Here is a 27,874-nt window from a genome sequence, read left to right as displayed (position 1 = left end):
TTTCCTGCCATGAAGCTCAATTCTTCCAGGATAACACTATGCCAGTATTCTTTTAAGTCTTAGGCCAGACTTCCCAAATTTTAATGAGTATCTACATCAACCGGGAGTACTTTACAAATCAGCTTCTAATTCAGTTCTGGGGTAGATTTCAGATTCAACATTTCTCACAAACTCTCAGGTAAGATCACAGAGCCCTATGCTGTCAGTCCATGGATTTGGATCTGGGATTAGCAAGGCTTTAAACAAGAGATACCACCTCATTCTTCTTCATTAAATAAAAACCCATTATGTAAAATATATACAATAAAGTGAAACTAAAATAAAAACAAATTTATTAATAAAATATATACAACACAAACAGTTCAATTACTGTTTGTCTTAAAAATTTCACTTCTACATAACCAATCCATATTATATAAAACATTTACAAGTATATATACAAGAATGCCACCTGTGCGTAACCTCTGGTCCGTTTGTGCTATCTCCTATCTGCAAGAGAAATCTAAAATGTTAATATTTAAATATTAAGTATTTACATCTTTCTGTGTTGTCATCTGTAATTGCAACAATTATCACTAAATGGTTCAAAGGAATGGAATAATGCTGGAAACAAACTTGCAAAAAAAAAATGCATTTCAGGCAACCTTAGCTATTGATGTTCTTTTCGACAGGTATCCACAGTCCATATGGACTTTTCTTCTTATCTATTTTTGGGGATCCTGAAGAGGTCTCTTCAGCAGTAGCTTTAGCTGATTTCTGAAGCAATGGCTTTGCTACAGAATTCTGTAAGAGAACAAGTTCTTAAGTCAGCTTCCCAAACAAATATTATTATACATATTTAAAATACTCGCTTTTTACAAAATACATTAAATAATTCCATTTAAGACTAGAACTTAAAAAAGACACCAACCAAATAAATGCAAAGTCACGGACTGCACTTGCAACTTGATTCAATCAAATCAGACATATGCAAGGCATATGTCACTATTGCAGTAGTGAAGTATTAAAAATAGTTTTGAAATTTTGTTTATTAAGCCCTTAGCTCATTTTAAAATATTCTGACTACAGGATATTCTGAGACTTGTTTTTTGAATATTTTAAGTTAAAAAGGAAAACAGGAATAATTAAAAGGAGGACAAAATATTGAGACTGAGAATGTAGATATTAAAGTAGGAGCCCATTATATTGGTCACTTGTAAGAACCATACAAAAAAAATTTTTTTAGTTCTATTTATTTAGCGGCTTAGGCCTCGAATTATCAGCATAAAAACAATGAGCCAACAAAAATAAAAACCCACATAACAGAAATATGTTTAAGGCCAGTTTTTGAGTGGTCAATGCTTAGATATACTTACATTAGAGCTAAAAGCTATGGTTTTTTGCTGGGAAGACTTCTCGTTGGGATTTTCTATTTCATCTTCTATTAACTTATCCGACAGCTAGACAGGTAAGAGAAAGTAAATTTTAAAAAACCACACCCTTGTAGGTATAAAAAGCAGCCCAACTGTATTACAAATTCACTTGTAGAGACACAAATCAAGTTGGATGTAACCAAATTGTTAACATCCTAAAATAAATAACATAGTACTCTGTTGAGTTTTCCCCATAACAAAACCGATTCAATGATAGGCTTAAGACACTCTTCCCCATAAAGGAGTATTGTATCCCCCTAATGCAAATTCAAGTAACTTTGAAAGTCAAGTCATACCAGAAAACACCTAGTTTCAAAGAACTAAGGCATTTGCCCATCCAGTTGGGAACCTAACCGTCTGAAAAAGCGACTGAACTAAGATCTTTTTTGTCCACCACTAATACTTTAGGCAAACCCACATCTGGATCTGAATGACAGGAGATAACCCATCTTTCCTATGTTAACTGAGTGTTATCAATTCCTAACTACCTTAAACCTTTAAGCTATGAATTTTATGCTGCACATTTCTGGAGAATTGTAATAAACTTATCTGCAAGTGAAGCAGGCCTCTTCTTCTGTAATCTCTCAAAACATCTGGAATATATTGCATATATTATGAAAGGGACATCTATATCAGATGCCCCACCATTACAAAGTACACTTTTGTTTAGTTTAGTACCTGTCCCAAATTCTAGCATGCATAGGGATCTACCAACAAAAAACTAAGTTTTCAGTGTGTCAACATAAACTTCAAATTAGTTAAACCTCTGATGCTTTTGCGCATGTATCAATTACCAACAGATTTTCTTCATCAATGTCTGGAGACCACATTCATGATTTCTATAAGACAGAAATAAAGCAGATAAACTATACTGTATGTTGAGTACAGAATTTGTGGGAACATAATGCTGCAAATGAGCGCTACAGATAAATACTCCGTAAAAAACTAGCTAGAAAAACTTGGTAACTACATAGAAATCACCAAGGTACCAGCTACAATTATGAAAGTAATTAGTACTGTGTCAACTGAAAATAAAGTTCATTAGTCTCCCATTTTCACGGGGGGAGACTATCTAGTATTGTCAGATCTGTTATTTTAAATTATATTTAGCTAGCCTTTCCAGGAAGCAGTCTAAGGCAAATCAAATAAAAATGGCTAATCAGATCTTTCTGGTAGTAGTTTCCTGAAGATTTTGTTTGGATAAATCTAAAACACTTACCTCAGACTTTGCACCATTATTCAGTACAGCTGTTCCACGGTTGGTTTCTTTAGATACAGAAACAGTTCTGAGACTGGCTGGCAAGTCAAAGTTGGCTGTTCCTAATGCTTTTGCGGCATTGGCTTTTGCTATTTCTAACAGCTCCATTCGATCTACAAAAGAAACACAAAGTGTTCATTTATCCTGTAGTATTTCTCCAGAAAACTCAAAAATCATAAACTGTGTTTGTGCTTTTTTTTTTTTTTTTGGGGGCTGTACACAGGCCTCTCACTGCTGTGGCCTCTCCCGTGGCGGAGCACAGGCTTCGGACGCGCAGGCCCAACGGCCATGGCTCACGGGCCCAGCCGCTCCGCGGCATGTGGGATCCTCCCGAACCGGGGCACGAACCCGCGTCCCCTGCATCGGCAGGCGGACTCCCAACCACTGCACCACCAGGGAAACCCTATGTTTGTGCTTTTAAACTAGTAGTATCTAGACATTTACACGGTGCTTCCACATGTAAGATATATTTCTATTGATGGAAAAAGAACTCTACTTATTTTGCTGAGAAAAACAAGCATCCCTAAATGATCAACAAATAAAAGCACACGGTGGGTAGATAACTAACTCCCTGACAATTTCAAGGCTCCACCCAGAACCGCCCTCCACCAAGCCATTTAACATGCACAGCGTTACCCCCAAGGGGAAAGCATGCCGTCCATTATAAAACTGGGCACCCACTACAGTGTAGTTTTAACTATTAACCTACTGGAGTCCTTCCTCTTTCCCCTAACGCCTCTCTCGACGACCGACGACTTACCCTTCTCACTCAGACGAAATGGGGTTGGGCTGCGCGACCTGGTCCGGGATCGCCCCCTCCAGCCTCTGCGCTCCTCCGGGTAGACGGTGCGGCCGAAGCCGTAGTACGGGCGGTCCCGCGCGAAAGCGTAGGCCCTCCGGTAAGGCGAGCGGCCTCGGGAGCGGGGGCGGCTGAGGGACCGGTAGGACCTCCTGGAGGAGCCGTGGTGCCTCGCCCGGTACCGGCGGCTGCGGGGGCGCGAGCGGCTCCGCGAGTACGAGCGGCTCCGCGAGTACGAGCGCGAGTAGCGCCGGTACCTCCTCCGGTGGCGCCTTCGGGAGCGAGACCTCGACCTGCTCCTCCGCCGGGGCGGGCTGCGGCTGCGGCTCCGCGACCACGACCGAGTCGAGACGATGGATCGGGACGGAGAGCTCGGGGGAGAGCGGCTCCCGGACGCCGAGGACAGCCGGCTGGACGGGCCCGACCGCGACGACGAGGGGGAGGCCTTGTGCGGCGAGCCCGGCCACAGGTCGTTCACGTAGCTGGACATCTCGGACGGCAGCTTCCGAGCTTCCTTTGCTTTGACGACCCCTGCCCGAAAACTCAGTTCCTAAAAACAAACGAGGAAACAAAATACAAGTGAAGTCCCGAGGTGAGCCGCGCGGGCAGCCTCGGGCCGAAAAAAAAACGGGCCTCCCGGCCTACGGAACTCCGGGCTGTGGCGCCGTCTGCTGCCGGCCTTCCCGCCCCGCCACCGTCCCCGTCCACAATCCGCGGGGCCCACAGGGCCCGGCTACGCTCGCCTTGAGGTAACCGACCGCAGGGCCACCCCGTCACCAGAAAACCCACCACGGGCCGTCGACGCCTCACTCAAGGAGAGAAAGGCCCAGCGGACGCCTTCCTTCTCCAGTTAAGGACGGAGAGAGGCTTTTCGCTGCTTCTCCTGAACGGCGGACTCACAACCTCTACCTCCGACGTCCAACGTCCAAAAGCGAACTGAACGGGGTCGCGGCAGACGTGTCGAAAATACCAGAAGCTGGCGCCCCGCGCCTGCGCAGAGACGTTGCGTGGTGGGCGCGGCTCCCCTCTCGTCCAACCGCCGCTCCCCTCCTCTCTCCACCCCGAGCCCCACCCTCCGCCTCACCCAATGGCCTCCAGGATGCGCATGCGCGCCCTAGCACGGAAGGTGGGCAGGGGGAGCCGCAGCTCCATCCGGGTAGCAGCAACCTGTGGCTCTTTGGTGTTCTTGGCTGAAACCGGGTGAAAACGAGGCAGCCTCGCGCCGGCTACACCGGACTCTGGGACTGTGTGCCTGGCCGATGTTAACTGGGTCGTTTCCTCCCTTTCGGGCTGTGCCTCCCTGGACCCTTCTTGGCCACTTCCTCCTGACCCATGTCCGGCCGGCGGGCCGCCTTCCCCTGGACGTCACAGGATGCCTGTCAATGCATTATCTTAGAAAACGGTTTTCACTCCCGTGTTTTGGCTAGGAAAAGTCAGAAAGGTGGAGACAGAATGCAGAGGGCACTCATAGCTGACCTTTAAGTTAGTCTAAAGGTTCAGAATGACGTCTGAGATGTCTATTCTGAGGACAGTGTTCTTGGTGCTAAGGATTAGACAATGGTGACTCTTTTATTTCCAGGGATTTATAAGTAGGATACATTTTAGACATATTTATTGTTGTTAATAAAGCATGACAATTGCCTTGAAATAATTTTTCATCGAATGAACTAACCACTTATGTAAAGAGCATTAGTCCTATGAGCTGCTTTTGCAAGTCAATGCTGCTTTGCAGGCATTTTTACAAAAGCTACTTTCTTGGGAGGTAGATAGGAAATCACTTATCCTGGATTATATAGGGTGGGCCTAATCTAATCACCTGAGAGATTAAAAGCGCGAGAAGACTTCCACATTTTATTGCTGCTTCTGAAATGTGGGGTCTCCACAAGGACCCCTGAGAGATGTCTAGGAGCTAAGGATGGCTCCCAGCTGGCAGCACCAAGGAAACAGAGATCTCAATCCAATGACCTCAGAAGTGAATTCCTCCAACACCTGAAGGAGCAGTGCTGGGGATTCTCCCCTAGGTTTACGAAAAGAATGCACTCTCTGCCCTGCTGACACCTTGACTTTACCTCAGTGAGACGTGTCACCTACAGAACTGTAAGATAATAAGTTGGGATTGATTTAAGTCACTAAGTCTGTTGCTCTTTGTTACTGAAGCAATAGAAAACTAATACATTCACCAAAATTTTGTAGCTTTTTTCCATACACATCTTGTACTTGTCTTGCTAGGTGTATTCTAAAATATTTTGATGGTACTTGTGGCTTGCAAATAGTATCCTTCTGAGGCAGAAGATAGATGAGCCCCAGGCTGAACAGTTTCTCCCCTGTGGACAGAAACTCCATAATAGCAGAAACTCTATAAAAGCAGGTTAATGGAGGAGGCTGGGCCCTGCCCAGAAAAGAGATAAAAGACCACGTATTCCTCATTCTTGAAGTCAAGGAGACTTCACCGACTACACATGCACAGAAAGGTTCCTTGGAGTTCAAAAAGGGAGGGGGCGCCACCTCATAGTAAGTGATGCCAACTACACATAGGCCTCCTCACTAGAATCCCTCTTGGCTAACAGAGGCACACGCACACAGGGGAGGATGGTGAGAGGTACCAAATACGGACTCAGAACCAGGCAAAGCAAGATGATTGGTCAAAGGAAACCCGGAGGAAATGTCCCATAAAAGTGATTCAAACTGCCAGGAGGGCAAGACTCTCTCTCTGAGCCCGCCCGTGTGTCTATCCGCACCTACTGTAGTCTTTTTCCTCCTAATAAACAGTTTACTTGCTTCACTACTTTCCGTCTCCATGTGGAACTTCATTTCTACACAGCTGACGGGCCAGGGCCTTGTTCCGGGTCACTGGTCCCTTGTGGTCTAGTGGTTAGGATTCAGTGCTCTCATTGCCGCTGCCCAACCTCAATCTCAGGCCGGACACCAAAATCCTGCTGCAAGCCACTGCAGGCCAAGGCCACCCGAGATCACGTTTTATTAAAGGTTCACTTTGTTGTATGTGTTTTGAAAGGTACACAACATCTAGTTGGGTGAATAACACCTACCTGAGTGTTTACACCCAGGATGAAAGATTTTGTCATTCGATAGGCAAATTCAACCCATTGCCATTTATTGGAGTAACTGCAATATTGATCTTATCTTTTCCATTGGTGCCTATTATTTAGTTTATAATACTTTGCTTTTTTCACTTCTTCCCATTTTATTCTGCCAGCCTAATCAAGTATCTCTTTCTTCCTCCCTCCTACTGTTCATTTAGAGGTTCTACAATGCTTCATCATACAATTAATGCTTTAAGGGTTATCTTTTTAGCACATATTGAAACATATGTTTTGAAACATATTTTAACCGGTTCCTCCTCCCCCATATCTCCTTCCATAAATATTTATAGAATGTTTACTGTATTAGATGGTGTAGGATAGGTTAAGAAAAATTTAGTAGTCCTTTCCCCTACCAAAATTAAATTCTTTCATTAATTTTAATAACAGCTAATTTTGTGACAGGTGAGGAAATCCAAAGATATATAAAGTAAAAGTTAATAATCCAGTCCCTAGAAGTATGGAATCCTCTAAAAGAGGTCCCCATTCTTCTTCCCCATAACTTAGAAGTAACCAACGTTAACATTTTCAAACTCTTTCAAATATACAAGCATATGGTATTTTTTATGAATATGGGCTCGTTCTAAACAAACTGATTTGAAACTTGTTCTTATAATCAAGATCCTTTAAGACAAACCATTTAGATCTAATTTATTTCCAATCAGCTATCTAATATTCCATTGTCTAGAAATTAATCTTTTATCCCTTATTGCTTGTTCATGGACATTCATGTGGTATCCAGTTTTTCCACCACTAAAAACTATGCTTTGGAACCAAAGTCAGATTCCAAAAACATAAGAACAGTTGCAGAGTGGAGCTACTCCACTGGCTCTTAATACATGTTTCAAGGTCAACAGAGCCATGTCCGGGATACATCTTGGAGCAGCTGATTGCAATGAAGACTCCAGCACTACTGGAGGAGTTACTTCCAAAGTACCTGAGATAGTAGCTCAGGAAGTAAGCTTAGCTCTCTCAGACGACAGGATAAGATGAACATGCAACCACGGAGCTCATCTAGAGAGTAAGAGCTGCAAAGAGGAATTCTGACACAGAAGACATATTCATTGATCTTAGATCAGAGATGAGTTGAGATGAGACATCTCTGTTGTTAGAGCTGCTATAGAATCATTAGCTACAGTCAACCAGTGCAGCATTCAAGGCAGTTAACACAGAGATCAATAAACTCCAGCCTGATGTGACATTCCTGTCTTCCAAGATGTCCCAAGGAACTCCTGCCATTGATTCAAACATCACCCCATGTGGGCTCGCCACTCCACTGCCTGTGATTACTGAGCCTCACTATAACTAGGCTGTTATTCCTGCTGCTCCTCCAGATGAATGTTTCTTGGGTTGGTGGCTCTGGCATGGAAATACCAGGCTTGCAATGCTATTCAGGAGGCACCCCTCGATGTAGCAGCTTGACACAGCTCTTTCCTGCCATGAAGACTTATCACAGGAGGATGTTATCTACAGTATCACCATGGAAGCTGACCACCGTGTCCCCATTGCAGCCACCATCGAGAGGTGTTAGGAAGTCTCCTGTACCATGTCATTTGGCTTTTGGGTGTCTACTCAGAAGCCAGGAAAAGCAAGCAAACAGCACACAAATCCAGATGTGTACCTGTCAATAGCATTCCCAATAACCCACAAAAGTGGTGTCATTACAATATAAGGACTGATCGGTGCCTCTGCCTAACTAAGAATGTGACATTTGTGTCCATGCCTAATGGCCACCTGTATTGCTTGTTTGAGGATTGCTCTACTCTGCACAGCAATATAACTCTTCAGTGCACACCTTTGCTCAGTAGAGCGCTGCTCCTCAATCAGATGAGCCGTCTCAGCCACACCCACCTGAACATCAGAGGAACCATAACTAACTGTACGTCTGTGGGTTATAAGACCTGCACAAGGAATTTGACTTCAGTAAAGGCACAGTCAGAGGCAATGTAATAACGAGAATGTCGATGGGTCCAGCGTAGAAAACGGAGAAATACTGCACAAGGCTACACTATTGATTCTGTACGAGACTTCCTTTTCAAAGGATACATGTCATGCAATCTACTCTGTGTCCTGCTCCCTCAAGCTTCTCACAGCCTTTACTTGACCATACTCAATTTTTGCAACCTTGGCTCAACAACCAAATAATCACAGATGTTATCTCACGAGACTCAGCACTTGTCTTGCCCTATGTAAAGGTAAACTATTCTGTCCTCAATCTAACAACAGGTGAGCTTTACTTCAAGGTACAATGCAACGCAACTGTGATGTTTTACCAATGGAACAGGATCTCATACAGCAATCTGCCTCCCATAGGCAAAGGACCATACACATCAGCCAGTTTGGCCAATAAGACAAATGTGCTCCAGGTAGCCAGAACTAGCCATCGCCCCCATGTTCAACAACCATTTCATCAAACCCCATTAATGGATAAACTTTTACTGGGAGACTTCCATCAGGACCTTATAGCAAGCTTTCAGGTGCTGGATACTTTGTATTATGCGATTGGACCTAAATCTGATTTATCTGGAATGTTCTAAGCATCTCGTGATGAGTCCACCCACCTGAATATTTTTTAATAACTTACTGGGTTACCTGCATTTGCTTTCCTCAATCCACCAGTCTGGCTTGGAGATTTGACCTCTTGGGCAGCCTGGCTTGGTGGGATGTTATACATTATAATGCTTGCAACTTTACTAGGAGTCAGAGTCACACTTTAAGTACTGGTACTTTTATTGTTATATGATAAAGTCTCAAAAGTGGGATTTCTGGGTTAAAGTTTTTGTGTGATTTAATATATTGCCATATTGCTTTCCAAAAAGCAACAATGTCTTCTCTGAGAGAAAGCCTTTCTGATCCCCCAGACCAGTTAATTTTCCCCAGTATAGGTTATCCTATTTTCCTGTGCCTCATATTTTTAGCATTTATCACAACTGTAATAACGTTTTAATTCATTTTGTAATGTGTCATTTTCCTGCTAGAATATAAACTACATAAGGACGGGCTTGTTTTTATTGTACCCCAGTATTCCAGACAGTACATGGCATATGGAAGGCACTCAGTTGATGTTTACTGAATAAGTAAATGGCATAGACTCTCAAATAAATCTTGAAGAGCAGGCAGAGGGAAAGGAAGGAAATATTTTATTTTATTTTATTTATTTATTGGCCACACCACGCGGCTTGCAGGATCTTAGTTCCCCAACCAGGGATCGAACCCAGGCCCATGGCAGTAAAAGCGCCAAGTCCTAACACTGGACCACCAGGGAATTCTGGAAAGGAAGGGAATGTTTTAGACAGGAGCAAAGTTCTTAGCAAAATGATAGAAATAGAATTGCCCATTTTATAACTTGGGGACAGAAAACAAACCAGCTTGGCTAGAGCAACGAGTTTGTGGTGTGGAAGTTTGGAAGATCAAGCTGGAGATGTAGAATTGGGGCAGATTATGGGGAAACATGAATGTGAACATCTGCTTATCAAGCAGCAGGGTCCTAGTTTGTCAGAAATACTGAATCTACCTTTCAAAAGCTGACTGAATACACTGAGATGGTAAATAGCTTTACTTGATTGGAAGGAAGAAAACACTTGCAGGATTTGGGGAATAGGGTTCAAAAGGCTTTTAACCCTAACATATGCTCCCCTTAAACAGACACCTAGAACAGTCAGCTATACTATAAAAATGCATAATCTCACACCTTATTATGCACTATAGAATGCAACGATAAAATCCCGCCCATAATGAACACCTTTAGCTTCCTTTCTATAACTTTCAGAATCCTCTGTCATGAGGACAAATTCATTCACTAAAGGGATTTTTAACTATTCTTCCTTGACATTCTGTGAAAATGTTTTGATTAAAAGTACAGAAAACAACACGGCATCGTTGACATCAACAATAGCAGTTTCCATGGGTTACTGGGAATGAAAACCAGACTGGAATAGACTCAAGAAAAAAAAAATAAGAAAAGAGGATGTCAAGATAGTAGGTTTGGGCAAATTAGAGGAGTTTTTTAATTGAGATATAATGTACATAGTAAAACATTCATCCTTTTAAAGTATACAACTCAGTGGTTTTTAGTATACTCACGAGGTTATGTAACCATAACCACTAATTCCAGAACTCTTTCATCCCCCCAAAAAGAAACTCCTTACCCATTGGCAACCTGCCTCATTCCCCTCAGTCCCTTGCAACCACTGATCTACTTTCTGTCTCTATAGATTTGCCTATTATGGACATTTCATATAAAAGGAATCCTACAACATGTGGTCTTGTGTGTGTGGCTTCTTTCACTTGGCATGTTTTAAGAGTTCAGCCTTGTTGTAGCATGCATCCATACTTCATCCCTTTTTATGGCTAAATTATATTCCACTGTATGTATATACCACACTTTGTTTATCCATTCACTGGTTGATGGACATTTGGGTTGTTTCTATTTTTTGGCTATTATGAATAATGCCGCTGTGAACATCCATGTACAAGTTTTTGTGTGAACAAATGTCTTCGGTTCTCTTAGTACATGCCTGGAGTGGAATTGCTGGGTCATTTGATAACACTATGTTTAACTTTTTGTGGGACTGTCAAACTGTTTTTCACAGTGACAGCACTATTTTACATTCCTACCAGGCATGTATGAGGGTTCTAATTTCTCTACATCCTTGCCAACATTTTTCCTTTAAAAAAAATTATAATCATCATAGTGGATATAAATTTAGAGAGTTTTGCTGTAAAGAGAAGCAAAGAATTGGGCTGGTGGCTAAAGAGGGTGGTTCTATCAAGGTTTTTTTGTTTTTGTTTTTTATTTTAAGATGGGATATATTATAGCATGTTTGTATACTGATGGTAATAATCTAGTAGAGAGGGGAAAATGGGTTATGTAGGAGAGAGATTGTACAGTTGTGGAGCCATGTTCTTGAGTAGCAGAGAGGGTAGGTCCAGAGGACAAGTGGAAGAGTTGGCCTTAAATGGGAGCACAGACAGTTTACCCAATATGGTGGTGCTGTGGTCTGAATGTTGGTGCCCAAGTTCATATATTGAAATCTAATCCCCAAGGTGATTAAATTAGGAGGTGGGGCCCTTGGGGGGTGATTAGGTTATGAGGGTGGGGCTTCATGATTGGGATTAGTGCCCTTATAAAAGGAACCCTGGAGAGATTCCTCATCTTTTCTACCATGTGAGGACACAGCAAGAAGTCAGCAGTCTGCAACCCATAAGAAGCCCTTTACCAGAACCTGACCATATTGGCACCCTGTTCTTGAACTTCCAGCTTTCAGAAATGTGAGAAATGAACTTTTGTTTAAGCCACCCGGTCTGTGGTACTTTGTTATAGCAGCCTGAATGGACTAAAACAGGTGGGAAGGCAGAGCAGGAATACAAATGAGGGTAAGATGATAGCTTAGTGCTGAGCACTTGTGGAAATCCCTTTGTGATTTTTACCCCAGTGACATGAGCAGCTGAGATTGAGGAGGGGCAGGAGATATTAAAGATCTGAAGAGAAAGAAGCAGGTCCAATGTAATCTTTTAGGATGAAATTGACTAGACAGAGTAGGACAGCTAGGCATCACTTGAAGTTAGTGATCATGAGTTCAAAAGACCAGTCAGTACTATTTTTTTCTCCAACATCTGATCTTCTCTTACCATAGAGGTTTTCAGTATTTAAATGAATAAAAAATAAAATGAGTTAATACAGAGTTTATGTTGCATGCACAAAGAGAAATGCTTTATGCCAGATTTTATTTAAATTAAAGACCACATAAGAGCAAAGAATAGCACATCCTGGTTTAATTTTTCTGATCAAGGTAATTAGATTAAAGAAGGATTTCATTTTAGTACATTTATTTCTCTTGAGGATGACATTGCTGAATAAAGAAGGATTTAAAACTGACAGCTAGTTTTGAATTTGTCCATCTACATGTTATTTTCAGAAAAGGAGGAAACTAGAAGTAAACAGTAGCTGTATGATCTGGTATTCTCTAGAAATTTCTTTCTAAAATTCTGAACTGTGCTTATCCATTTGTTAATTCATTCAACAAGCATTTTCTCCATATATCCTTTTTTACCAGTTACAGGGAAAACAAAACTCAATTAAACATGATTCCTAACTCGAAGTATATTGGTGAAAGTGGCAAGTCCTAACCACTGAACCGCCAGGGAATTCCCGAGGCAAATATACTTTTATTTGAACAAATTCTTTTAGAGAAGTTGGTCCTATGTACCATCACGTAAAATTAGCACTGATAAATAGAAAATGTTATGAAATTTGTAAAATAAAAAGCTCAAACATTAATAAGTTTAACACACTATATATAAAGTCTTTCTAGCAGGGCTTCTACTTTAACAGTAAACATGCTCATAAGACCACTTTGTATATGTGCCACATCTTCTTTATCCATTCATCTGTCGATGGACACTTAGGTTGCTTCCATGTCCTGGCTATTGTTAATAGAGCTGCAATGAACATTGTGGTACATGACTCTTTTTGAATTATGGTTTTCTCAGGGTATATGCCCAGTAGTGGACATGGGGAGGGGGAAGGGTAAGCTGGGACGAAGTGAGAGAGTGGCATGGACTTATATACACTACCAAATGTAAAATAGCTGGGTAGTGGGAAGCAGCCGCATAGCACAGGGAGATCAGCTCGGTGCTTTGTGACCACCTAGAGGGGTGGATAGGGAGGGTGGGAGGGAGACGCAAGAGGGAGGAGATACGGGGATATATGTAAATGTATAGCTGATTCACTATGTTATAAAGCAGAAACTAACACACCATTGTAAAGCAATTATACTCCAATAAAGATGTTAAAAAAAAAAGACCACTTTGTCACAACTACAGTCATGTGCTTCATGGAATTTTAGCTAGGATACACTATTAGAGTCTTAAGATTTTTATACTTCCCTTTTTGAAGTCCATTTGGTGTTTTTACAGAATTAACAATCTTGTGAACCTGGTAGTGCTTGTAATTCAGACTTCTATTGAGACCAAGGGCAGAACACACAGCTGGACACTGTGTGGCAGTGTTTAAATACTCTTCCAAAAGCTAATGCCACAGCTCTGTGCATTGATTGCAAATGCAGCCCAGGGTTACGTTTGTCTTTTCTATTGCTGTTTGCCGCATTTTGTTTAGATAAATGGTCAAAATGAACGCCATTGCTTAAGAAAAGCGTAAACACAATTTAGTCACTGAATATGGCTGTATGTAGGTTATTACTGTGGGGAATCTTGGTTTGGCCGAAGTATTATTTTTAATGAAAATTCTGACAGACCAAGATCATTTATGTTTCCATAACACTTAAAAAAATGAACAAGCTATCCAATTACCGAGGTTTAACTTGTATCAATGTAGTTGCACATATAAAATTTGATTGTGAATTTATTTTTCCAGGACTTTTAAATTATGAACATTATTTGAATGAAAGAGAACCAATCTATTGATTATTTACAACGGAGATACAATTTTATTTCATAGATATCTTCCCATATAGTACATAAAACAATGAATCTGAAGCCACCCCCAAAACACGGGATGGGGTGTCTTCCTTGTCTTCCTTCCATTGTCCTTCACCTTCTAAGATGATACCACTCATAGTGACTGAAATCGGACTAGGTGGCTTAAAACCACAGAAATTTATTTGTTTACAGTTCTGGAGGCTGGAAGTCCAAGATCAAGGTGCTAGAGGGGTTGGTTTTTCGAGACCTCTTCCTAGCTTGCAGGTAGTGGCCTTCTCACTGTGTATTCACATGGCCTTTTCTCTGTGCACACCTGTCTCTTCCTCTTCTTATAAGGACACTAGTTCTATTAGATTAGGGCTCCGCTGTTATGACCTCATTTAACCTTAATGACTTCCTTAGAGGCTCTATCTCCAAATATAGTCATAATGGGGGTTAGGGCTACAGGGGGAGGGGTGGGGCACGGAGACACAATTCAGTCCATAACAGTGTTACTAACAAACATTATATAATTTTAATGTGTGATTATTGTCCTTGTACATAAACTTTCTCAGTATTCCTCTGCCTTTCAGATATGCTGCCATCACAAAGACTTTGCTTTGCCACATTGCCAATTTCATTCCAGTTAATTATAATACGGGTATCTCTATTGAGTGCTCAGTGTATTCAAGGAATTATCCCAGGTTCTGGAGATATATCCATTAATGAACCATCCCCCTGTAAGTAACTTGTAGTCTGACCAGATCTTTAGAAATTCAGAAAACTGCCACCTTCAAAGATATCTAGGAGTTCAGGAGTCCCAGATTGTGAACCACCTTACCTAACAACCAACTTCCTTGTAAAAAAAAAAAAGAAGTATTTTATTGACTAATTAATGTAACCAATATTTGTTAACTTTGAGCCTAAGGTACAGCAATAAACAAATTGTATTAAGTGCTTGGCCTCGTGAAACTTGTATTCTAATGGAAGAGACAGACAATAAACAAATTAAGATGTAGAATGCAATGTCAGGTAGTGATATTTTGAATTAAAAAAAAAAGCTAAGGAGAAAGAGGACAACTTGTGGGGGGCGGGCTGCAAGCTAAGGTGCGAGGGAATGCCTCTCTGAAGAGATGACATCTGAGCAGAGACTAGAAAGAGTGGAGGAGTGAGCCTCTGGCTGTGCGGGGGAGGAACGTTCCAGGTAAAGGACAGGTGCAACGGTCCTAGGGCAGGAGTGCGGTGTGTTTCAGGGGCTACAAGGAAGCCAGTGTGACAGAGCAGAGTGAGCCGGGGGAAGAGTGATAAGTGATGAGAGCATGAAGGATCCTGTAGTGTATTTTAGTCTACAAGAAAAGAAGCCACTGAAGCATCTGGAGACCAGAAGAAATAGAAGCTGATTTATATTTTAAAGCCTCTCTGGCTGCTGTGTGGAGAAAAGATGGGGGGAGTGGAGGCCCAATATAGAGCAGAGAGACAACTGCAGTGATTAGAGTGAGAAATGATGCTGGCTTGCACTAAATTGATAGCATGGAGGTGTTGTGTGTGTGTGTGTGTGTGTCTGTGTGTGTTTTAAGGTAGGCCCAACAGGTATTGCTATCACGATTAGTAATTTTTTTCTCTTTTTGGTCGCGCCGTATGGCATGCAGGATCTTAGTTCCCCAACCAGGAATTGAACCTGTGCCCCCTGCAGTGGAGGCACGAATTCTTAACCACTGGACTGCGAGGGAAGTCCCTGATTAGTAATTTTTCTTTTTTTTTTTTAATGATCACCACTCTTAGGTTCTTTTTTTTTTTTTTTGGCTGCGCTGGGTCTTCATTGCTGTGCGCAGTCTTTTCTCTAGATGCGGCGAGTGGGGCTACTCTTCGTTACGGTGCACGGGCTTCTCACTGAAGTGGCTTCTCTTGCTGTGGAGCACAGGCTCTAGGCATGCAGGCTTCAGTAGCTGTGGTAGTTGTGGTGCACAGGCTTAGCTGTCCCACGGCATATGGGATCTTTCCAGACCAGGGATGGAACCTGTGTCCCCTGCATTGGCAGATGGATTCTTAACCACTGGACCACCAGGAAAGTCCCCCTGATTAATAATTTTTAATCATGAAATATTACATACAAAAAATAACCAACACCTACAATATTCCTGACCAGTACTCCTCAAATCTGTGCATCAGAAACAAGGAAAGTCTGAGAAACTGTCACAGTTAAGAGGAGCCTCAGGAGACATAAATGTAATGTGCTGTCCTGGATGGGATCCTGGAACAGAAAAAAGACATTAGGTAAAAACTAAGGAAATCTGTAGTTTATAAACTATGGACTTCAGTAATAATAATGCATCAATATCGGTTCATTAATTATACCAAATGTACCACACTAATGAAAATGTTCATAGGGAAACCGTGTGGGGGGTGTAATATGAAACCTTCTATACTATCTGTTTATTTTTTCTGTAAATCCAAGTTAAAAAGGAAAAAAAAAAAACCAACAATGTAACTTACATCCATGTATCCATGGAGATGGCTGGTGGTGACGGTTGCACAATGTGAATATACTTAATGCCACAAAATCATATACTTAAAAATGGTTAAAATGATAAATTGTATGTTACGTACATTTTATTGCAATAAAAAAAGATGTGTGACATTTTTGCTTCAGTTTTTTTTCTGTTCACAAGGTTTAGAATTAGACGATTTCCTCATAGTATTATAAGTGACAGAACTGATATTTGAACCCAGATCTGACTCCAAAGCCCATGCCTTATCCACCCTGCTTTATTGTCCCTCCGTTAGTGTCCGTGGGACCCCTTCTCCCCTTGCATTTCACATATATTCCAAGGTCTTACCTCCCCCAGAGAGCTCTTAAGATTACTAGCTCATATTCATTCATTCAACAAATATGAATTGAGCTTTTCCTAGGTACCGAACTATGCCAGTACCTTTTCCATACTCGTGTAATTCTCATCACAGCCCACAGTGAAAGAGGTAGTGCTGTAGACCTGAGAAAACTGCAGCTTGGAGAGGTTACATCACTTGTTCAGTATTATAGACCTAGTTGTATCCAAGCCAGGCATTAAACTCAGGTGTGTCTAGCTCTAAAGCCAAAGCTTTTAATGGCCTCCTTGTCAATGAACATTGGAGACAAGAGTATTGTTTTTATTATTTCTGGTATTGTGTTTACCATGAGGTTCATACCTCACACTGTTAGTAGCTTGAGTCGCCCTCATTCTCTAATTGTCTATACCTGTATTTTATGATAGATTCCTCTGGTTATTGATTGTTTCTTCTGTTTACGTCTTTTATCTCTCCCATAAGATCCTCCCTGTAATATCCAGTGCAAAGTCATCCTGTTCTCTCTGTAGGAATCCCATGCTTCCTTAACACCTCTTGCCTACATCTTTACAGAAGTACCTTCGGGGTCTCCGGATTGATAGTCTAATCCTACTTCAGTGTAACCTAGTAACTGGTTCCAAAGTATTCGTAAGGTCAGCTCAGATGATTTCCCTCTCCTCTGCAAAGGAACTTTAAGGGGAGTCCATTGCCTACTAACTCAAATTGGGCTTTCAAAAAACCCTTTATGAGCTGGTCTCAACTGACCTTTGAGGTCAAATTAATCTATCTCATTTTTCTTTTGACATGTCTACACTTCTCTAATTCTGTACTTTTTCCTAATACTCTTCCTTTTTCTAGAAAGCCTCCCTCATTTCTGTTAAGACCTGTCAAAAATAAAATCAGATCAAAGTAAAATGTTAGGAGTTTACTGCGCATACAAAAGAAGAGTTCGCAAACTGGTAGACTTCAGATAGAAAGTGGCAAGAAGCTCAGAGGCATGTCCCTACGGGATGGCTTATAACACGAGAATAGGAAGTTGTTCAACCTTTACAATGATTGATTATTACAATAGGGGTTTCCAGACAGTAGGAGATTGGTTAAAAGTGATTATCTTATACCATTTTAGGAAGACAATTTAAATTTCATTTATGATTATCAGAGGAATTTACAAGAAATAAATTGAATTTCATTTACATTCATGAAATAAGCTAGATTAAGTTTCCCTTTCATGGCCTAATTGGTTTTGTCTGCTCACGGGATTTTTTTTTTTTTTTTTTAATATTTATTTGGCTGCTCTGGGTCTTAGTTGCGGCACCTGGGATCTTCGTGGCCGCATGTGGCATCTTTAGTTGCAGCATACGAAAACTTAGTTGTGGCATGTGGGCTCTAGTTCCCTGACCAGGGATCGAACCCCTGGCCCCCTGCATCAGGAGTGCAGTCTTAGCCACTGGACCACCAGAGAAGTCCCTGCTCGGGGGATTTTTAAGGCTGGTCTCCACTTTTGGTCATACTCTCAGCAAGTTCTTGTTCCTGTATATGTTCTAGTATAGGGTTACTCTTGGGTACCACTGTTGACGTTGGATTGGTTTTTTGTTTGTTTGTTTGTTTGTTGGACGCACCACGAGGCTTACAGGATCTCAGTTCCCCAACCAGGGATTGAACTCGGGTCCTGGCAGTGAAAGAGCCAAGTCCTAACCACTGGACCGCCAGGGAATTCCTTTCTTTTTTTGGCGGGGGGGGGGGGTGGATTGTGTGCAGTCACTATTACTGACAGTTGTATAGTCATGGTAGACATGGGTGGTTGGATCACTGAGTTCTTCTAGTTGCCTAACCCTGATGGACATCATTTGATGCGTGAGTAGCTGCTGAAAGGTATTTAAATATCTTGAGAAGATGCAACACACTAGGGAAATTAATGTGATGACCATGAGAATAATAACCAAGGACTGAAAAATTCCCTAGGGCACAGATTCCCAGGAGCCAAGACTTAACTAAAGAAATCAATGGATGAACCATGTCACCTATTTGGCGAAAGATGAACATCTGACCTTTAAGATCTTTTAAATTTGGGGTAACAATTCCTGATTTATTAACATGGAAACATTTTTCACCAATGACAATACACGCACCTCCTTGTTGGGCAGTTAGGTGCCTAAGACTCTTCTATTTGTAAAACTTCTGAAGCAAGGCTGGAAACCTTGGTATCTAAGGCTTGGAGAGAATTAGCTGTGTCACTGAAGCTTTTTTTTTTTTTTTTTAAGTTTTAGGGATATATAAAACAGTCTTTTCTAATTTACAGGTGCCAATATGAAGAATTAATGCTCTGACAAAGGAAGGAATCCAGCATTGTGTGTAGAGGGTTTTGGTGCTTCATGGATTTCTCTTATGAATTGGTATCTTATGAATAAATGAATCAAGATTGGTGGTTTCATGTGCAGATATTTTTTTTTTGTTTCTGACTGTTGGGAGTTAATAGCTCTAACCCACAATGACCATTCCAGTTTAGGGGAAGTTCCTGATACAGGGTGGTGTTGCATTGGAAATAAAGTCCCACTCCTCTTAGGGACAGAGTTAAATTTTGATGGTATTGGCTTGGGCAATTTGTGGATTGGTTACCTGAGGTTTCTTCAAGAACCATGAGTGGGCTTCCCTGGTGGCGCAGTGGTTGAGAGTCTGCCTGCCAATGCAGGGGACACGGGTTCGTGCCCCGGTCCGGGAGGATCCCACATGCCGCAGAGTGGCTGGGCCCGTGAGCCATGGCCACTGATCCTGCGCATCGGGAGCCTGTGCTCCGCAACAGGAAAGGCACAACAGTGAGAGGCCCGCGTGCCGCAAAAAAAACCACAAAAAAACAAAAACAAGAACCATGAGCAAGCAGTGCTTCGATTACTGAATTTAAATAGAAGGAAGAATTCGCCATGGGATTAGGGATTGGAGAACATCCAGTTAGGAAAATTTTATTGTGGTCATAGTATTGGTAATGAATATAGGTAGAGAATCTTTTAGGGTTTTGTTAAGAAAGTCTAATCCGAACAGTTTCATTACACTATTGAGGAGTGATAAGTCCCAAAGAGGGACAATCTATTTGATTACTGAAAATATGAAGTGGAAATTTTTCTTTTATTGGAGGATGAACAGGAAATATAATTGGGAAGAACTGGTTAGTTAGGCTTTAGGAATGTGTCCATAATCCATTGGGTTGATACCAAACTGTTTTGTTAGCAAGATATAACTGTAAGAATACATCAGGTTCTTCATCAATCTGGGTACATATCCAACATTCTACTTAATTAGTCACTGATGCTATTTTTTTTTGTACAGTGTCAATTAAGAGGTGTTTATACTTAACATTAGTAAAGGCTTAATAGAATTATTAATAATAAAAGCACGTTAATTTTGGCACCAGTGGTCTTGCTCCATTGACTTGGGAAAGTTGTCTACATCATGTGGTTGTCTGCTTCTGGGGAAAATTTTTCCCTGGTATCCTTAATTTTAAGTCGGCTGTAGGTTGACAGGTCCAAGAGTCTGAGGGAGTTCTTTTTAGTTGAAAGATATGAACTCACGGTTCAACACTCTGTAATTTGACTACTATCTGAGAGGTTAAAAGAACCTGATGGGACTCCATCAAGGTTCAAGTGCAGCTTTTGGTTGATGTGTTTTCCCGAATACTGTCACTGGGTTCCAAAGTGTGGGGTAGAAAGTCCTCATCAGGTTGAGGGTCTCTAAAGGCCTCTTTGACCTCCTGGAAATAAGCTTCTAATATTGCACTAGAGCCTTACAGTACTTGGTCATATCAGAGTTCACAAGAGCTGGATGAGCAGGTGGGGTTCTATCATTAAGGGCATGGGTCACCCAGTAATGATTTCATCAGGCGTCAACTTATTTTTTTTTAACATCTTTATTGGAGTATAATTGCCTTACAATGGTGTGTTAGTTTCTGCTTTATAACAAAGTGAATCAGCTATACCTATACATATATCCCCATATCTCCTCCCTCTTGCGTCTTCCTCCCACCCTCCCTATCCACCCCTCTAGGTGGTCACAAAGCACCGAGCTGATCTCCCTGTGCTATGCGGCTGCTTCCCACTAGCTATCTGTATTACATTTGTTAGTATATATAAGTCCATCAGGCGTCAACTTATATTTTCCAAAAGGTGTTGATCTTATTGTCTTAAGAGTTAAAGGCAACGCTTTAGGCCGAGGTAATCCTATGGTCTCAGTTAATTTCGTCAATTTTAATTTTAGAATGCTATTGGTGCATTCAACCTTTCCTGAAGATTGAGGATGACAGGGACAGTGGTAGTGCCATTACGTTTGAATAACCTTGTCTAGTTGTTTTATAACTTGTCCAGTAAAGTGAATCTCTCTATCACTTGAAATTAAGTTTGGGGACTTCCCTGGTGGTGCAGTGGTTAAAAAGCTGCCTGCCAATGCAGGGGACAGGGGTTCGAGCCCTGGTCCGGGAAGATCCCATACTGCAGAGCAACTAAGCCCGGGAGCCACAACTACTGAGCCTGTGCTCTAGAGCCCACGTGCCACAACTACTGAAGCCCGCACGCCGAGAGCCCATGCTCCACAAGTGAAGCCCGCGCACTGCAACGAACAGTAGCCCCACTCACTGCAACTAGAGGAAGCCTGCACACAGCAACGACGACCCAATGCAGCGAAAAATGAATAAATAAAATTTTAAAAATAAATTAAGTTTGGGATTCCCTGAAGGGGAAAAACATTTTCTAATAATTTCTTTGCTACAGTGGTGGCATCAGCTTTCCAACATGGAAAAGCTTCTACCCATCTAGAAAACAGACATACTATTATTAAGTACATACTGATGGCCCATAGAAGGAGGCAAATGAATGAAGTGCAAATGTACATGTTCAAATGGTCCAGATGGTGAGGGAGCAGTTCTGGAGCCACTATAATGGACTTACCCAGGTTATGTGATTGGCAGGTTAGACATTAATTAGAGATGCTTCACACCATCTTAAAACAGTTACCCCACCAATACTTTTTCATAATTTGAATCATTTTGTCAATTCCATGGTGAATAGTCATAGAGCGCTCGCAAAAGTGGCAACTTGAGGGATTCAGGAAACACCAGGTGGCTACTCAGGGCGTCCCAGTCTTCTTTTTATATCAAATTTTCATCCTACTTAGTGCCACTTTTGTTTTCTAATATAGATACACTTGCTTGTCTGTTAAGTAAGTTATCATAAGTGATTAATTTGGATCAATTTTATGGAGTTAATTCGTTACAGAGTTTTGGTACATTTTGAATCTCCTGAGTTGCAACCTTAGCATAAAAGTCAGCTATAACATTTCCTTGATATTCACGGTCTGATCTGTATAAGCTTCAACTTTTCTGACAGCAACTTGTGAAGGCTGTAATAGTGCAGAGGAGCTCAGCACTCTGAGGTCCATTTTTTATAGGCATGCCATTTGATGTTAGGAATTCCCTCTGTTTCTATAGTATACCAAAATCATGGACTACTCCAAAAGCATACTCTCTATTGGTCATACTTATTTATAGTTTTATCTTTGGCTAACTCACAGGCTTGAGTCAAGCCAACTAACTCTGCAGGTTGTGCTGAATTAAATTGGGGAAGAACTTTCCTTTCTAATCATTCATTTGGGGCAGTAACAACATAAGGGCCTGATACTTTCCTGCAGAATTTTTGGCATAGGAGCCATCAACATAGAGTATTAATTCTGGATTGGTTAGTGGGGTTTCCTGTAAATCTAATCTAGGAGTCAAACTTTGAGGAACCAATTCAACACAGTTATACGTCTCTCCTTTGTTGGGTAAAGGCAGGAGGGTAGCAGGGTTTAAAGAGTTATAGCAAAGAATGCATAGGTTTGAAGAACACAGGAAAGAGCAGAATCTCATAAGATGTTAGTCTCCTGACTGAGAAATGCTGTGAATGCTCAGTATTTAGCAAACTTTCTACAGCATGAGGAACCTGTAGGTATGAATCATTTCCCTGAAGAAGTTCCGAGGAAGACTCTACAATTTTTTGTTGCTGCAGCTACTGCTTTTAAACAATTTGGATATGCCCTGACTGCTGGGTCCAACTGCAGGCTGTAATAGGCTATAGGTCTATTTTTTCCTCTATGTTCTTGAGTGAGGACTCCTAAAGCCAGATTGTTCCATTCACGGATGAACAATACAAAGGGTCTAGTACATTTGGGGGGCAATGATGTGGGAGGATTTTGTAAAGCCCATTTGAGTTCAGTAAAGGTTTCCTTATGTTTTATTTCCCAAGGAAGAGATTCCTGAGTGCTATTTTTAGTTCATAGAGTGGGGAAGCCAATAAAGAAAACTACGAGACTCAGGACCTACAATATCCTGCAAGTCCGAGGAATCCTTACAGGTTTAGGAAAATTTTGAATGGTATTTATTTACTTTATTAATATTTACTTATTTATTGATTTGGTTGTGCCGGGTCTTAGTTACAGCAGGTGGGCTCCTTAGTTGTGGCATGCGACCTTTTAGTTGTGGCATGCAAACTCTTAGTTGTGGCATGCATGTGGGATCTAGTTCCCTGAGCAGGGATCGAACCTGGGTGCCCTATACTGGGACTGCAGAGTCTTAACCACTGCGCCACCAGGGAAGTCCCGAATGCTATTTATTCTTTCTAAAGACAGAAAGATTCCTTTTGCAGAGAAGTCATGACCTAGATAATGAGCCATCTCTTGTGGTAACTGAAGCTTATCTTGAGGCCTTACAGCCTTTATAAGCCAGTCGTTGTAACAGATATGTTGAATCGATTCCTACATATTAAATCAAGGTAGAATTTCTGAGAAATTGCAGCAGAGTGTTTAAACCCTGATGTTAAATTTGTGAAAAGTGTGGGGGAGCCTCAGTAAATCCCTGATGCATTACTGTCCGATACGACTTGATTTCTCCAAGTAAAAGCAAATAAATATTGACTTACTTTGTCCACAGGGATGCTGAAGAAAGCAGAGCATAAGATCACAACTGTAAAGCATTTGGATTCAGTTGGTATATTTGCCAACAAAGTACTTGGGTTTGGTACCCCTGGAAACGTCAGTATCACAGACTTATGGCTCTAAGGTCTTATACAAATCTCCATCCCCATCTACAGGGCTTCTTTAAAGGCAAGATAGGAGCACTGCAAGAACTGATACAGGGGATAATTACCCTCTGCCTTAATGAATCTTCTATTATAGGGGTGACCCCTTATAGGGCTTCAGGCTTTAAGGGGTACTGAGGTGAGTTAGGAAGCAATTTAGAAGGATCATTCTGAATTGTAATGATCATTCTGAATTTTAATACTTTTTATCCCTGATAAAAAGTATCAGGGATTTCAGAGAGATCTATAACATCTATACTTTTATGGAATTTAGTAGTCTCCTCTGGACAATCAATTTGGGCTTGGAGAACACATAATGCTTCAGTGTCTGATGAGTCTGGAAAGTCTAAGGTTATTTCTCCTGAGGAAAATCTTATTTGGCCTTGTAATTTAGAAAGCAGATCTTTTTCTCCCCCCAAAACAACCAACTTTTTATTGAAGTATAATTGATTTACAATGTTGTGTTAGTTTCAGGTGTACAGCAAAGTTATATATGTATAACTTTTTCAGATTCTTTTCCATTATAGGTTATTTATTATAAGATATTGAATGTAGCTCCCTGTGCCATATTGAATGTAGTTCCCTTGTTGTTTATCTATTTATATATAGTAGTGTGTGTCTATTAATGTATTCCTCCCCTCTCCCTTCCCCCTTTGGTAACCATAAGTTTGTTTTCTGTCTGTGAGTCTATTTCTGTTTTGTAAATAAGTTCATTTGTATCATTTTTATAAAAAATATTTATTTATTTATTTATTTGGTTGCACCAGGTCTTAGTTGCAGCTCACAGGCGCCTTAGTTGCAGCACAAGGGCTCTTAGTTGTGGCACACATGTGGGATCTAGTTCCCTGACCAGGGATCGAACCCAGGCCCCCTGCATTGGGAGCGCAGAGTCTTATCCACTGCACCACCAGGGAAGTCCCTGTATCATTTTTTAAGATTCCACATATAAGTGATATCATACTATATTTGTCTTTCTTTGTCTGACTTACTTCACTTAGTATGATCATCTCTAGGTCCATCCATGTCGCTGCAAATGGCATAATTTCATTCTTTGTTATGGCTGAGTAATATTCCATTGGTGTGTGTGTGTGTGTGTGTGTGTGTATACCTACCACATCTTTTTTATCCATTCATCTGTTGATGACATTTAGGTTGCTTCCATGTCTCGGCTATTATAAATAGTAAATAGCTATAGAAAGCAGGTCTTTACCTAGGAAATTCACAGGGGTAGTAATGCATAATAGAAAAGTATGACTTTCAGAGAAAGAGCCAACAGTTATGGGTTCCAATAAAGGAACTCTTTGAACTTGACTGGAAACTCCCACTACTAAGATATTTTTATTACTCTGAGGAGGTTCTTCATGTATCACGGTGGTTTTAAAGTAAATAGAGTTGGGGTGATGGGGGGAAGGGAGTTCCCTGGTGGCCTAGTGGTTAGGATTCGGGGCCTTCGCTGCCATGGCTCAGGTTCAACCCCTGGTGAGGAACTGAGATCCCACCAGCCTCATGGCAAAGCCACAAAAAAAAAAAAAGAAAGAAAAAGTAGAGTTGCTCTGGTATCTATCAACATGGTAGAAATTTCTCCATTTAAGTTTAGTTTAATTTTCATCCTTGAGTTAAAGGAATTATTGAAAGTAGCTTACTGGGCAATTTCTTGGAGCCTTATCATTGTTGACAGTCATCACAAGAATCTGGGAGTTGAGAGCTCTCTTTTATAGGGCAACTGGATTGCTAAAAGTGGCCTGTTTTTGGATTTCCCTGGCAGTCCAGTGGTTAACACTCTGCGCTTCCAATGCAAGGGGCGCAGGTTCGATCCCTGGTAGGGGAACTAGGATTCCATATGCTGTGTGGTGCAGGCAAAAAAGAAAAAAAAAAAAAGTGGGCCGGGCTTCCCTGGTGGCTCAGTGGTTGAGAGTCCGCCCGCCGATGCAGGGGACACGGGTTCGTGCCCCGGTCCGGGAAGACCCCACATGCCGCGGAGCGGCTAGGCCCGTGAGCCATGGCCGCTGAGCCTGCGCATCCGGAGCCTGTGCTCCGAAACAGGAGAGGCCACAACAGTGAGAGGCCCGTGTACTGCAAAAAAAAAAAAACTGCTCAGAGCTGGTAAACTAATGTTGTCATTAATAGACATGTAAAAGTTGCCATTAAGAACTGCCTGCACTAGATTCCTCCACCCTGAGCCATTTAAAGCGACAATTAATCTTTAATCTCGAGGGGTATGAATGATGTCCATTTAAAAATAGGCTATGGATTGCGATTGTATAGTTTTGTCTGCTAATCAGATAATACCGCCCCCACAAGCCTCTCTGGTGGTGCAATGGTTGAGAATCCGCCTACCAGTGCAGGGGACACGGGTTCAAGCCCTGGTCCGCGAAGATCCCACATGCCATGGAGCAGCCATGGAGCAACTAAGCCCATGTTTCACAACTACTGAGCCTGCGCTCTAAAGCCCACGAGCCACAACTACTGAAGCCCGCGCGCCTAGAGCCCATGCTCCGCAACAAGAGAAGCCACCGCAGTGAGAAGCCCGCGCACCCCAACGAAGAGTAGCTCCCGCTCGACGCAACTAGAGAAAGCCCATGCGCAGCAACGAGGATGCAACGCAGCCAGAAACAATAAATAAAATAAAATAAAATAATAAAATAAATAAATTTATTTTTTTAAAAAGATAATACCGCCCCCAACCCAAAGCTACAGAGATTTCATACATCAAAAGAAATCGAAGAAATTAAATGACACAACAACCTTGGTTCCCTAGCCTACTCATATACTGTCGCCCTACATGTAAAATGAGGTGAAACTGTGCGCCTCTCTTAAGCACAAATAACCCACCCACCTTCTTCACTTACAGGAAACGGGGTTCTGCTCTGCGACCTCTTCCTGGATCTCTCCCTCCAAGTGCTGTGTTCTTTCGGGTACACTACAGGGTGAAAGCCCTAGTACTGTCACCCCGCGTGGGTACACTACAGGGTCAAAGCCCTAGTACTGTCACCCCGCGTGTTCGAGAAGGCCCTTCTGTAATACGACCTTCCCCGAGAGCGGCACTTCCTGCGGGGTCGCGACCCGCTCCGCGAGGAAGACTGCGAGTGGCACCCGTACTTTCTCTGGTGGCGCCTTCCGGACCGAGGTCGTGACCTGCTCCTTCTCCCGTGCGGGCTCTGACTCCTGGACCACGACCAACTCCAGCGAGACGCTGGAACAGGAACGAGAGCGTCTGGAAGAGCGGGCGAGCCCGGCCACAAGTTCCTTCACGTAGCTAAGACATCGTTGATGCCGGCTCTGAAAAGGGTCACTTCCCCAAAACCCAGAGTATCTCCTAAACCTAATCCTATCTCCCAACGATTTTCCCCGGGAGGGGATGTCTGGTAATCTGGAGACATTTTTGGTTGTCACAACTGGGGGAAAGGAGGGGATGCAGATAAACACCCTACAGCGCACAGGACTGCTCCCCCCCAAAAAAAACAGAATTATCTGGCCCAAAATGTCAGTAGTGCTTAGGCTGAGAAACCCTACCTTAATGCAAACGGGAAAAAAAGGTCAAGTCTCAGAAGAGGGTCACCGCGCTGGGACCCTCTGGGTCGCCCAAGTAGCCCGCTTCCAGAACCGGGAGGTTCCCACCTCCCGGAAATGACCCCGCCACTCACGCAGGCGAAGCTACGGCGAGGACGGGGCCAGGCTCTGAGAAAATAAACGGGACTTTAAAACCTCTATTAGTGCTGTGGGGCCGCGAACCCGGACCTACCTTTTGCACCACACGGGACCCATGCCTGAGATAACTGTGTGAGCGACCCCAGCAATAGAAACTTTACCACCTCACTGAAGACGGATACAGAGCCCCAACAAACGCCTTCTTTCGAAAGCTTAGGAGAAAGCAACTTCCCACACCTACCCTGAAATGCCAGACCCACGTATCACTTCCGACGTTCACATGTGAACTGAGCGCTGCGGAAAGTCCCCACAGCTGGCGCCCG

General features: G+C 42.2%; 1 protein-coding gene, 1 long non-coding RNA gene and 1 other non-coding gene across 8 annotated transcripts; all 3 read right to left on the bottom strand.

Annotated features, from left to right (window-relative positions):
- Positions 1 to 309: 309 nt before the first annotated feature.
- Positions 310 to 4,461, bottom strand: RSRP1 (arginine and serine rich protein 1). Of its 6 annotated transcripts, none has more exons than XM_004320382.4 (5): positions 4,259 to 4,454; positions 3,431 to 4,019; positions 2,632 to 2,783; positions 1,356 to 1,439; positions 310 to 783 (listed from the first exon to the last, which is right to left on the bottom strand). In XM_004320382.4, exons 2-5 carry the CDS (start codon positions 3,957 to 3,959, stop codon positions 646 to 648), a joined length of 903 nt encoding a protein of 300 aa, XP_004320430.1. In that variant the 5' UTR covers positions 3,960 to 4,019; positions 4,259 to 4,454; the 3' UTR covers positions 310 to 645. The 6 variants fall into 6 exon arrangements, 4 of the variants coding, with proteins under 4 accessions (XP_004320430.1, XP_019794017.1, XP_019794016.1 ...); XM_019938458.3 differs by lacking the exon at positions 310 to 783 and adding an exon at positions 2,207 to 2,251 and having other exon boundaries at positions 4,259 to 4,461; XM_019938457.3 differs by lacking the exons at positions 310 to 783; positions 1,356 to 1,439 and adding exons at positions 1,510 to 2,005; positions 2,207 to 2,251 and having other exon boundaries at positions 4,259 to 4,461.
- A 5,299-nt stretch (positions 4,462 to 9,760) lies between these two features.
- TRNAK-UUU (transfer RNA lysine (anticodon UUU)) lies at positions 9,761 to 9,832 on the bottom strand. Its single transcript has one exon. It is a non-coding gene; the product is annotated as a tRNA-Lys (tRNA).
- Positions 9,833 to 13,992: 4,160 nt separating this feature from the next.
- LOC117308273 (uncharacterized) lies at positions 13,993 to 27,842 on the bottom strand. Its single transcript, XR_004522256.2, has 2 exons — positions 26,753 to 27,842; positions 13,993 to 16,237 (listed from the first exon to the last, which is right to left on the bottom strand). It is a non-coding gene; the product is annotated as an uncharacterized lncRNA (long non-coding RNA).
- Positions 27,843 to 27,874: the final 32 nt, after the last annotated feature.

Source organism: Tursiops truncatus, chromosome 1 (assembly GCF_011762595.2).
Source record: "Tursiops truncatus isolate mTurTru1 chromosome 1, mTurTru1.mat.Y, whole genome shotgun sequence".
Lineage (NCBI taxonomy): Eukaryota > Metazoa > Chordata > Mammalia > Artiodactyla > Delphinidae > Tursiops > Tursiops truncatus.
The sequence above is the reverse complement of the archived record's forward strand: the minus strand, read 5'-3'. Positions and strand labels throughout refer to the sequence as shown.

Coding starts and splice junctions, on each gene's coding strand:
- RSRP1 (XM_004320382.4), bottom strand. CDS start 3,959: ATGTCCAGCTACGTGAACGACCTGTGGCCGGGCTCGCCGCACAAGGCC. Junction 1,440..2,631: donor ATAATGGTGCAAAGTCTGAG/GTAAGTGTTTTA, acceptor TTACCTGTCTAG/CTGTCGGATAAGTTAATAGA. Junction 784..1,355: donor CCATAGCTTTTAGCTCTAAT/GTAAGTATATCT, acceptor GTTCTCTTACAG/AATTCTGTAGCAAAGCCATT.